Source organism: Sceloporus occidentalis, unplaced genomic scaffold (assembly GCF_023333645.1).
Source record: "Sceloporus occidentalis isolate IW3139 unplaced genomic scaffold, rSceOcc1.0.p SCAF_6, whole genome shotgun sequence".
In the NCBI taxonomy this organism is placed as follows: domain Eukaryota; kingdom Metazoa; phylum Chordata; class Lepidosauria; order Squamata; family Phrynosomatidae; genus Sceloporus; species Sceloporus occidentalis.
The window spans coordinates 41,567,303-41,580,640 of record NW_028316986.1 but is presented as its reverse complement, the minus strand read 5'-3'; the positions used below and the strand labels follow the sequence as shown (position 1 = coordinate 41,580,640).

General features: G+C 37.8%; 1 protein-coding gene across 1 annotated transcript in view; it reads left to right on the top strand.

Annotated features, from left to right (window-relative positions):
• Positions 1-13,338, top strand: part of LOC149310660 (WD repeat-containing protein 26) — a 55,308-nt gene that overhangs the window by 27,850 nt on the left and 14,120 nt on the right. The window contains exons 4-8 of the mRNA XM_089529409.1: positions 395-531; positions 2,517-2,614; positions 3,509-3,665; positions 4,131-4,269; positions 5,633-5,773. Coding sequence (XP_089385535.1) covers positions 395-531; positions 2,517-2,614; positions 3,509-3,665; positions 4,131-4,269; positions 5,633-5,773 — 672 coding nt within the window. The remainder of the gene's footprint in view (positions 1-394; positions 532-2,516; positions 2,615-3,508; positions 3,666-4,130; positions 4,270-5,632; positions 5,774-13,338) is intronic.

Genomic DNA, 13,338 nt, shown 5'->3' with positions numbered 1-13,338 from the left:
GGCAGCCAATGTAAAATTTTCAATACAGGATAGCAATATACATTAGGGCTCACAAAGTAAATTAGCTGCCACATTCTGCCCTAGGAGTAGCTTCTGACCAAGACCGAGAAGATAATGTGAAGTTTCCCTCCTGAAGTGCATAAGCTTGCATTTGGATGGCTTCTAATGAGCATTGTGAAATCAGTTAATCTTTACAATGGTAAAGAGCTGTTCAAAACTTTCCTGTATTTATGAAAGCATACATATGCTTTCATAAACAAAAGTGAATGGTTTGTACTCTCTTGTTTAGGGCAAAGTTGAATGGTTTGTACTCTCTTGTTCAGACTGAAATGTTTTCTGAAATTTCAATCAGCCTTTTCTCTCCACCTGACCTGCTGTTTTTCTGTTACGTTAGAGGATGAAGTTTTTGCTGCTGCAGCAAAAGTATCTGGAATATCTGGAGGATGGTAAGGTTCTAGAGGCACTTCAAGTTCTACGTTGTGAATTGACACCACTGAAATACAACACAGAGCGCATCCATATCCTCAGTGGGTAAGTGCTTTTAATTGCAGTCCTGTGCACACATATTTGACATTAATTCTCATTGAACTCAGAGAGACTTACTTTTGGTCTGTGGTCTGAGACTACTTGCATTTTCTTGGACATAGTGTGGCCCTCTGGATGTCAGATTGCGTATCACAGCATTCCTCATGATTGGCTATGCTGGCTAGGGCTGATGGGGAATTGGCAATCCAGCAATATCTGGAGGGCCACACTTTATCATCCTAGTGTTAAGGAGGGGCTTGAAATCTGATGAATGACTTCATGCTGTCCTAACTACTTATAGCCATAACCCCACCATCCTTGCATGCTGAACTGATGAAGAAAAAAGGGAAAAAATACAGAATGCTGACTGAGAAGGGAAAATTTGGGGGAGAGATGGGAGGGGATGGAGCTGAGAATAGTTCCAGAGAGAAGAATGGAATATTATGGAAGACAGGATGACAGGCTGCAACTCTGAACAGGGGCTCTTCACTTTGGAAAATTTTGTTGCCTTGTCATCTTAAAAACAAAAATGCATAAGGAGAAAACTCCCATTGTAGAAGCATGAGAAGCACCTGATCTTCCTAAATTTACTCTGTTGGAGTACTCATTTTTTTAATGTGTGAGAGTAATTTGTTTTGTTAATTGAATTTTCCAGTTATAGTTAAGTAATTACTAATTATTTAATTAAATTAATAGCAACTAGTTAAAAGCCACATTAATTTTACTATTACCTGATTAATGTTCTGAAGTTGTTTAAATAGTTGTCAGTTAAATTCAAGAAAAAGTAGCAGTGTATCAAAATATAAAAATGCTGGTGATCAGAATTGGAATTTGCACCATGTGGATTTATTTGTTTGTTTTATTTTTTGCCCATTAGTCTATGCAAAGAAGTCATGCTATGTCAGATACTTAATAATAATATCATGTCCTTGAATTGTTATGGTTCCCTTTCCTGATTCCCCATGGTTACATTCTTCATCAACATCTTCAGATAGTTAATTGGGTATAGAGGATTACTGAAAAATAATTGGATGAGTGCTTTATCAAACATAAAAAATATGTTTTTTATTATTAAAATACTTTATTAAGACAAAAAAATATACATAAAACATATAGACCACAACACATAATTACATTATTACATAACCTTCCCTAACTTAAATACAATACAATCTTCAATATACATATTATTACACTAATCACTAATCATACAAACTCCTTCCATATACTTCTACCATCTCACATCTTCACATCTTCAGACACAAATTCACTCGAGCCAACTCATCCTAAACACGTACACACTAACTTCCTTCCTACCAGTAGTTAACTAAATCATGGCTAAGTGACTTCCTTCATTTGTTTCTACACAGTGGATCCTATCTCAAAAAAAAAAAAAAGGGGGGGGGGGAGCAGCAAGAAAACATCATCATCTTACTATCATTTTCTCCTGTTATTTTCCAAAAAATTAATTACGTTGTTCCATTCACTCAGAAATTGTTCTTCTGGTTTGTTTCTCAGTGCTTGTGTTAGTTTGTCTAACATCATTCCATCATACAATTTTAACTACCAATCTTGTTTCGCAGGGATGTCTTTACATTTCCATTTTTGAGCATAACAAACCCATGCTAGAGAGACCATATAAAAAACAATTTTTTCTTGATCTTTACCAATTGTATCATCAAATATTCCCAAGAGGAAAAATTCTGGTTTTAGTTGAATTTTAACATTCAAAATTTCATTAATAGAATTTTTGACCATTAGCCAGTAATCCTTAGCCCTTTACATGTCCATGGTCAAAAATTACATGGCCAAAAATTCTATTAATGAAACATAAAAAAAAAAAGATGTTTAAGCCATCCCTCTGAGTCCATTTGTGTTTCTTGTACTAGAGAAGAGTGTGTGGAAGCTGTTTTATTCAAGTGGTGTTGAAGTTTATGAAAGACTGTAATTCTGGAATATTTAATCCATGTATTTCTTTACTATGTGTGCAGATATCTGATGTGTAGTCATGCAGAAGACCTACGTGCAAAAGCAGAATGGGAAGGGAAAGGAACAACTTCCAGATCTAAACTTTTAGACAAGCTCCAAAGTAAGAAAAAACGTAATTTTCCAGAGGGTACGCAATGTCTGCTCATCCTAAATTTCCAATATGTTTTCACCTAAAGGACAAATCCAGAAAGTATAAGCATTGTTAGCAGTAAAAATAATGGTCTAATCCTGAATAATGGTGACTTAAGTGCCCCACAAAGACAAGGTAGAATTTACTGTGTGATATCCAATTAATCCATTATGGCTGCATCTGTACTGCAGAAATAATCACAGTTTGATATCACTTAACTGCCATGGCTCTATGCTAAGGAATTTTGGGAACTGTTGTTCAGTGAGACATTTAGCCTTCTATGTCAGATAGCTCTGGTGCTACAATAAGCTACAATTCCCAGAATTCCAGAGCATTGAGCCACTGCAGTTAAAGTGATGTCAAACTGGATTATTTCTGCAGTGCGAATGAGTCAGTGAAATGATTTTAGTGAGCAGAATGAGGGAGCAAGTCCTCTTCCCCACTGCTGCTGTTCCTCTGTGAGGAGTGTTGAAGTACCTCTGGAGATGGTTGCAGGAACATGGAGGCTCAAGTGTGGAGGATGTTGCCTCCATACTGTTTACACTTAATAAAATAAATAAAATAACTTGGGACTGACTTTGCTGGAGTACAAGCATTAGTTACAGAGTTGTAGTAACAAGATATTCCTAATTGTGTTGGTGTTAAACAATCTTGTGCCTCTTAGTATAGTAGTCAGAGAGGAGTTAAGGACATGATAAAATATTTTATTAGTATTTTGAAGTTATTGATAATTTGATTGCTCCTGTTAGATCTGATCAATTCCAATGTAAGATCACTGGATTTCATATGTTCTGTTGTATCATAAAAATGACCCAAGGTCAATATTAAGTGACTACACTGAAATAACCTTTTAATTTATTGAAGCTTACCTACCACCATCAGTGATGCTCCCTCCAAGGCGTCTCCAGAATCTACTGCGTCAGGCTGTAGAGCTACAACGGGACCGGTGCCTCTATCACAATACCAAACTAGATAATAATCTAGATTCTGTGTCGCTTCTCATAGACCATGTTTGCAGTAGGTAAGAGGACCTCTTAAATTTAAAGGACAGTATCAATGTCTTCTAACGCAACAGAATGTCCTTAAACAGATTTACAGACTGTTTTTAAAAGATCTACTCAGTTTGAGAGACTGACATTCAGGCAATGTAAATCTAAGGGCCTTACTAGTGCACAAAATTATTTATTTATTTCTATCTATTTTATTCTGCTCCTCAGCCAACAAGGCTTCTTTGGTGGTTTACATACAAGAAACCCATCTCTGGATCTTAGTAATTTTTTGTTATTTTTCTCTTATGCAAAAAGGAACTAATAAGATAACTTGAAAATTAAGAATATACCATAGAAACAAGGAGCTTGATTGAGAATTCCTATTCTGTTGACTTGCTTCATATGAATACAACCATACTTGAGGTAGATATCTGTGCTGGCTTAAGTAGAATAACTATGATTTTATCATATAACTATTTCTGTGCTTGTATTTTTAGGAAACAGTTCCCATGTTACACACAGCAGATACTTACAGAGCACTGTAATGAAGTGTGGTTCTGTAAATTTTCCAATGATGGCACTAAACTAGCAACGGGTTCCAAGGATACAACTGTTATTATATGGCAGGTTGATCCAGTAAGTGTGATGTTTCAGTTTTTGCAGTAAAATATAAAATTAGGCAATCAGTCTCAAGCCCTTAAGCTTTCATTTTTATTTTACTCCATGTTTTCCTAGGTAATGTGGTATATTTCTCCTTGCACCCATTTTGTGACTCAAACTTTATTCTCTTTGTTCAGTCAGTACCATTTAAAGGAAGCATTTCATTTGGAAATAACATCGGTTGGAATGGGAGATAATCTTGGTTAGACAATTTTTTGGAATCTTAAATTGGGGAAGTGGGATATTGGGGATGGGAAAGGGATTTTCTCCCACATAAAAAAACAGTGGACCTGTGTTTTTAAAAGGTTTTTAATATTTATTTATATTTATAATACAGAATAAGTAAGGTTTGTTAAAACCGTAGAGACATAGCTGAAATCAATGGTAGAAAGGACATTTTCAACAGCTTACTGATTCTCTGTAAAATGTTGTTATGGACTATGTAGCTTAATTGGGAGTATCCATTAGTTTTTCCATAAAAAAATTTTTCTTGACACTTGATTCCATTTCAGAATAATTGCTTATCTGTAAGAATGATATAAGTATAGTTTGAATTTTAGATTAAGATTCTGAAGACCAAGGTTCAATTCTTCTCTTGGCCATGGATATGCATTGGACAATTCATAATTCCCCAGCCTCAGAAGAAGGCAGTAGTGATCTCCCTCTGAAAAAATCTTGCCAAAACAACAACAACAAACAAACCGTGATAGGGGTTGCCATAATTCAGAAGGCATGCAACAACAACAAAATCTTAAATACTTAGTATTTCAATCTTATTCTTTCTGGCAACCTTCTCAGAAAATATTCAGAACTCAGTTTGACCTCCTCTTCCATAATAATTCTTCTGTGTTCCGTAATATATTTGGATAACTTGCTTTCTACTAATGATGGGCATAGTGTCTTGACAATGCATGCCTGACTGCCTCCCAGGGTGCCCTGATGCTGCGCGCTGCTCCAGGCGGCGGGTGTCATCATGATGTGCCTCCGGGGCTGCATCCAAATGACGCAGTGCTGAAGGGGCGCCATATAGCTGCGCTGCTGCGACCATGGTGCCCTTTTGAGAGCTCAATAAGGAGCCGCTTTTTTGGGTTCCTTTTTGCGCCCTCGGAAGGCTGGATTGGGGCCATGGCAACCTCTCTGATGAAGCTGTTTGTACAGCCCCTTAGACTACTTGTTTTGTCAAGTAGGCATAAAGTGAATGTGTATCCAACCCTGAGATAAGTGGAAATGAAAACAAGTGATTCCTAAATTCTGGTTTATAATCTGTTAGTTTCCTAAATTGCATGGAAATCTTGACAGTAACATAGATAATCAGAATTTTTATGTTTTCTTTTTGAAGGATACACACCAGCTAAAATTGCTGAAGACACTGGAAGGCCATGCATATGGTGTTTCTTACATTGCTTGGAGTCCAGATGACAGCTACCTTGTTGCCTGTGGCCCAGATGACTGCTCTGAGCTTTGGCTCTGGAATGTACAGGTAAGAGTTATTAGTATGAAAATGCAATGTTGATTTGCTTTGTTCAGTAGTGTAGTCACAGTAATCAGAACTGGGAATTTTGATTGGAGCTAGAGGTCTGAAAGCCACATGTGGCCATCTGAGTCTGTTTCCTAGGCTTTTGGAGCCCTCTATTGTTGTTGGGTTTTTTTGGGGGGGAACAATTTGCAAGCCCGTCTGTTTGCCCGTTCTGCACACTATAGGGTGCACGTGTGCCATGTTTTTCAACTTCTGGACTGTTTTATGCCTCGGGGGCTTTTCCTATACTAGAAGTGACTTTTCAGTTTACATTCAAAAAGGAGGTGAAGCAGACCAGCAGTTTGCAGTGGCCTCTGGCCGCTCCAACCCAGTTGGCCCCCAGTTGGCCGGGGACTGTGGCAGCTGCATGGGCCGCTCTGAAAGCAGGCCGCTGCCGAGGTCCCAAATGGGCTGCCAGCAAGGAGTGTGTTTTGTGAGCTATTTCTGGTGGCTTCTGCCTGCGCTGGGGGCATGTCATGTGCATGACATGGCTGCCAAAGTGGCTCTGCACCTTTTTGTCTGTTTTGGGCCAAGGGCTTACCCTGTTTTTAAAAAAGGCTATTCTTGAACCTAAAACAGCATAGTGTCTCCTACATGCATAATGGGTGTGCGTAGAAGAGGCATTTTGACTTTTGAAAACATGGGGAAAAATAGAGAAAATGGGGCTGTGGCTTTTCAAGGTCTGATGAGGAGTATATGTAGTCTTAGAACTTGGATAGCTGCCAGCCTCTGGAATGGAGACGGTCATCTGTTAAGAACATGAAACTGCCTATGTAGAAATGATAATAGTTTGTATTCCTCTGCATTTTCAACGGTATTCTGATAACGTCACCAGTTACATTCAGTGCCATCTATAGTTGCTTTTAATATTTTGTCTCTGCAAAAAACTGTCAGAACAGCAATCTTAATTGATCAATCTTACAAAATTAAATTTAGATAACAATACTGAAATTTTGCAAATGCTGCTGTATACATTGGGGGGGGGGACACGTTTACACCCCAAGATTCAATATGCTTTCCCCCCATATATCTCAGGTTTTTTGTTCTGTTGGTTGCATGTATAAAACTTGGGAAGGTGAATTTTGCAGAGGTGGCAAAAGCAAAATAAAGAGTAGTGTAATGATATATTGTTGTTGTGTGCCTTCAAATAATTTCTAACATATGATAATCCTAAAGCAAACCTATCATATATATTTTAAAATAATCTCAGAACAGAGCAGTGTTTTTATTGTAAGGCTGCAGGGGGGATATAAATTTGTGTATAACATTGCTTTAAATTGTTGATCATTTCATAAATTCCATTCTCTGGGCAGTCTGTAGGAACAATCCACAAACATGTGTTATTCCTCACGCACCGGGATATGTTTCAGGAATTCCAAGTTCAAAGTTCTCTTCAGTTATAACTGCCTATTCCTGCAGTTTCTTGTATTAGTTTTTAATTTTCCTGCCAAGCCAGTTAGACATGCTTAACAAACTTCCAAGTTGGGACAATAGGAATTTTTTAAAGAAAGATGGAAAATACTGAGAAACATGGAAGAATGTTAGAGAAAGGAGAGAAAAATCATGAATCAGTGGCTCAATCGGAAAAGCTAAAGAAAGCAGTCACAGAGGAACCGATAAGAGATATGGTTTCATTGACTACTACAAAGCAGATTTGCAGCTGTGATGAAGGAAAAGATTGTGATCCCTCATAAGGTCGCAAGCTAGAATACCTCTGAGATTAATAATGAAAATATTTTTTAAAGTATTTTCATATCCTTAAGTGGCAGTGAATAGGAAAGCATCATAAATGCACCGCTGATGAAGCAGAAAATTACTAGCTGCTAAAAAAAGGGTTATGGAGTGTAAAGAATCTGCATTTTAAAAATGTTTAAAAGGCAAAGAGCATCTTAAAAATGAACAAGACAAAATGTACCTGAAACACTGTTAAACAAGAGATTAGACAAGAGAAATTACCAACCGCCACTTCAAGCTGCCATACTGAAAGCAGGTGTTCTTTCAAAGGGGCAGGGCAGAGCAAGATAGCCTTACCAAGTAACCAGAGAGGGGAGATTATGGTCTGCCAGCACAAGGTTTTTCTAATTCATCACCGCACATTTTGAACAGCAGCTCTGAATTAACAAAGGAAAACAAGTAGAATCAGAATGAAATAACAGAACAGAGACAGTTAAAGGAAAATCAACCTAATTTTTTTCCAATTATGTTCAACAGATAATGATTGAGTATTAGCCATAACCACAGACTCCAACGTCAGCAAGTAGTTCTCAGTCAAATCTGCAAGAATTTATAGAAGAATAAGTAAATAGAGAATTAAATAGTATAATCCAGGCACAAATAACGGCTCCTTCAGGATTGGAAGAAGTATTAATGAATTTAAGCAATAGAAATTTAATAAATTTATTGAACAGTCCAGGATTAAATTTAATGAATTTTTTATCCAGTGATTTTAATCAAACAAATGGAAGTATTAATTATAATAAGGAAAAAGGTGGAAGAAAGAAAGGAAATATCCAGAGGCACAAGATTTGGAAGGATAGAAGGAGAATGCAGGAATAAAATGCACTTATAAATCTGAGCATTTAGAGAGAAAGGAATTAGTGACAGATTTAGACATAGAATTATCTGAAGAGGAGAGAGAGATGGAGCACTGGAATACACAGGGTAGTTCAGGAGAGAGTGGGACAGAAAGAAACTCTTCAGGGTTGTTTGATGTAGAAAATTTCAAGCATATACTAAAAAGGGTTGTACAAACTTTAGACTTGGATGATGATCAGCATGACATGCAACAGGATAAAAGCAGAGGGAGTAGGAGCAGTAAAGCAACAACAGCAATGAACAAGCCAGCACCAAAAGATGTAGAGTTACCACTGCCAGAAATGTTTAAAGAATTAATATGCTTGGAATGGGAATCTCCATTGTACGTTAAAAGGTTTTTGGCATATGGTCAGAGGCTTTACAGCTATTAAAAATGTGACATGGAGTACCATAAGGTCCCATGGTCGATGCTCCAATCTCTGCATTAATTTCCCACTCTGTAGCTCTTAACAAAAGAGATACAGCACTTAGAAGCATGAATGAGCATAGAATGGAGGCAGCTCTAAAGAGAGAACATGAGGCCTCCACATTAGCAATTTGATCTTTGTCACTTCAGTATTTGCAAAGGCTGCAGTGCTACAGTCTCAAATTATTTTAGAGGAATAAGACATTGAAGAACAGATTTAGGTAAGGCAATGTGCAAAGAATACAGAAAACACTGCAGTTTGGGTGCAGGTCATGACTTAGCAGCATTTGTGGCTCGTAGTATAACAGCAACAATAGCTAGCAGATCAGTGTCGTTAAGGCACTGGGAAGCTGACCAGAAATCAACGTCTAATCTGGCTTATATACCATTTACTGGGCAACTTCTCTTTGGAGAAAAGGCTCTAGATAAAATATTAATAGAATGTAAGGATAAAAACCAAGTTACGCCTTCACTTCTGAAGAGAAAAGCAGTCCTTTTTAAGCTCAAACTTAAACTCTATAGATGTACAGTCAGCCCTTCTTATACACAGATTACACGGATTCAACCATCCATAGTTTGAAAATGTTCAAAAAAAAGTATAAATTTCAAATATGCTAAGGAAAAGCTATATTTTAAAAATAAATAATAAAAAATAAAAAAGAAGAAAAAACAGAAAAAACAGAAAAAAGCATAATAGAAGTAATTTATATTTCTTTTCAGGAAGTAGAATTTTTGGAAGACAAGAGTTTCGGTTTGGTGGACCACAGTGGGGTAGAGCAAATGTCAACCAGAGGAGAATTTACAGTGCTGGATTCAAAAGAATCACCTGTCAGTTGGTGTTCCATTTACACCACAAGAGTGGAAAGTAGTAAAAACAGATGCAAATTTCTCCGTTGGGGAGCACAGCGCAAAGGCCATTATGGTCAGGGGAATTGGACAGGGGTGGATCTGAGAAGAAATATCAGTTATCTGGAGCTGAAGGCAGTTCGTTTAGCACTGCAGGCATTGGTACACAATAGTGGAACATTAAAATGTTCACATTTCAATTGACAATGGCCCAAAACAGATGCACTGGTGCGATTCATGCTAGGGCTACAGCAACTGCATGTGCCCAACCCCAATATGGGCTGCCACCACAGTTTTAAACCAGGCCAGCAAAAGGAGTGGTATTTTCTTGCTCCTTTTTGGCCCAGTTCCTTGGGGAAGATGCATGTCTGGCGCAGTCTCCCTCCACATTTGGAGCGTGTGTTATCTAACTGCTACTCCTCAAACATGGCTGGAAACTGCATTTTTTGGCCTGTCTGTTTCAGGTCAATATTACAGTGAGAGCCTGTATTCTCAGGCAAAGAGGATCCAAATCAATGATGCTAATGAGAGAGACAGATCGTATATTATGATGGGTGGAGATGTGAGACACTCAATAATTGCAGTCCATTTAAAGGGTACATTAAATACGTTGTGAGCCTTCAAGTTATTTCCAGTTTATGGAGACCCTAAGTTGAACCTATCACAGTTTTCTTGGCAAGTTCCATCAGAGGGGGTTTGCCATTACCATCCTCTGAAGTTGAGAGACTCTGACTTGCCCAAGGTTATCCAGTAGGATTCAAACCCTGCTGTCCAGAGTCATAGTCCAATGTTCAAACCACTATACCACACACAGGCAAATTATTAAAGCAGACACAAGAATTCTGCAGGGAGAGTGGTCCCTAAATCAGTAGATATTCAACCATTTCAAATGGACTTACTTGCTTCTGAAGTGAATTTCAAACTAAAAAGCTATTTTTCACTCAATGGCAACAAAGGCTCAGAAGGACACAATGCGTTGAATTGGACATGGCCTCGATAATATTTTGTGTTTCCTCTGATACCAATAATACAAAGAGTGTTGGCAAAAATCTGCATGGAAAAGGCCAAATTGATGCTGGTTGTTCCTTATTGGCCGAGACATCCATGGTTTCCACTATTGAGCAGAATGTCCATAAAGATTATTGGCATCTACTGAGTCACCCAGACCTTTTACACCAGGTTCCAATCCTACATTAAAACCTCAAGTGGTTGAGGCTGACTGCATGGATGTTGAAAGGAAAAATTTGAAACAGTATGGTTTCACAGATTTCAGTGATAGAAACGATGCTAATGCCTAATAGGCAATCCACACAGACCATATATAGCAGAACATGGAAAGTATTTTTTGACTTGGCATAAATTGCATGATATATAGTCACTGATGTGATTCAGTGAAGAGGCATATTAATCTTTCTAAAGGATGGGGTTCATAAAAGTTTATGGCCCAATATCTTAAAAAGGCAGGTGCCAGCTTTAGGTACAGTAATTAAACCAGAGGGTGAGGTACTGTCATCACATCCTCACATTAAAAGCTTCTTAAGGGAAGCAACTTTAAAAGCACTAACAACTTTACACGGATTTATGGCATGGAACTTATATTTAGAACTGAAAAGATTGACAATGCCACCATTTGAGTTGATTAAGGAAAGGTTTGCATGTATTCTGTAATTGTGCAAAATACTAACAAATCTGTTCTGAAGCAACAGAAATTCATCCATTTGTGTGATGGTTAATCTTAGCATGTTAGATATACACTGTTTGTTTACTTAGTTCCAGGGTAACTGGATCATAGTGAAAATTAGTCATGGTCTGGGTGGGAATGAATATTTTGTAACTCGGTTCAGACAATGTGATGCTGTGTATTGGTATATCTGGAAGCTGATGCCTCCTGCAGAGGAATGAGTATATTTTCCTGAAGCATTAGATGCACAGTTTAGGACTGGTGCTGGAGATGGAGTAACAGCTGGTCCAAAGTGCTTTTTACAACTGAAATTGTAAGGTCTATTTAAGGAAACCTCTAGAGAAGGATGACCTGTCCAGTGATATGAATATTTGTAACTTCCCACAAACCTCTGATTGTTCATTTTGTTCAGAAATGTCAATTAGCCCAAAATTACCTACTGTATATACTCATGTATAACTGTATAAATTTTAGTTAAAAAAACTGACCCAAAAATCTGAGTCAACTTACTCATGAGACACTTTAAGTACTACACTTTACCGTTTCTATACAGTGGGCCCTTGTTATACACTGAGGTTTGGTTCCAAGATCCCCCATGGATAACAAAATCTATGAATGTTCAAGTCCCATTAAATATAATGACATAGCAAAATGGTGTCCCTTATAAAAAATGGAAAATCAAGGTTTGATATTTGAAATTTATACTTTTTTTTAACGTTTTCAAACCGTGGATGCTTGAATCCGTGTATAAAAAAATCCATGTGTAAGAAGGGCCAACTGTATATAAAAAAGAAACCATCCCCTGGTGAAAGGCAAGAGCATAATCTGTCCCAGAAGCACTGAGCCCCTCTACTTTCTTATACATCTAGCCCTTAGCGTAAGCGCAAACATGATTGCTGGAATTTTGTAAGTTTTTTGGTATTGTTTTCTTTTGCTTGATCCTTTAGATCAGAGGTGGGGAACCTACAGCCTTCAGGGTTCTGGCAAACTACCATTTCCATCATGCCTCACCACCAGCCAAACTGAAGGAAGTTTTAGCAGTCTCTTGAAGGCTTCATTGTACCTCCTCCCTTTATGGTAATGCTACATATAGTGTCACCCTAAAAGGAGGAGGTACAATCAAGCCCTCATGATCCTGGCTAAAATTTCTTTCACCTTGGCTGGTGGTGAGGCATGATGGTTCCCCACCCTTGCTTTAGATCTCTAGTTCATGCCCATAAGTTTTACCATCCGTGCTTGCCCATTGGATTAATTCCATGTTCACTCTGTGGAAAGCAGTTGAGATACTTACTACATCAGCCTTTGATATTTTTTTTAACTGATTTAATTATAATTGTACTGATTATGAAATGTTGAAATCTGTCTTGAATAACAATGGCATAACTTAATGAATATTTTAAGTGTTGCTTTATTTATTTTTAAGCTCCTTGAGGAATTATTTTGGCTTCTATGACAAGATAGAATTTTAAATAAATATTACTACAGGTTGAGCTGTTCCAAAACTGAAATATCTTTCCATAGGTGGCTGAGATAGTGAATAATACCTTTGTTTTCTTATGATTCAATGTACACAAACTTTGTGTATTATTGTGTAAAATTGTCTAAATATTGTCTAAACTTCAGCCTACCAAGGTGTGTATGAAACATAAATGAATGTTGTGTTTTGATGTGGGTCCCATCTCCAAAGATAGCTCATTATATACGTATATCAAAGTGCAAGTACAGTCGGCCCTCCGCTTTCACGGACTTAGAGTCCGCATCCCTCACATTAATGGGCGGCAAACGGAGGGGGACAGAATGGGGCAAGTGCTGCCCTTCAAGCCAATTGGGCTTAAATATTGGCGATTTCCCATTTTCACTGGGGGGGGGGGTCCAGAATGGTCCCTGAGAAAACAGGCGGGCGACTATATTCCAAAATCCCAAAAAGATCCCGAACACCTCTGGTCCCAAGCATTTCATAAAAGGGAGACTCAACCTGTAAAAAAAAAACTGTTGTTAGGC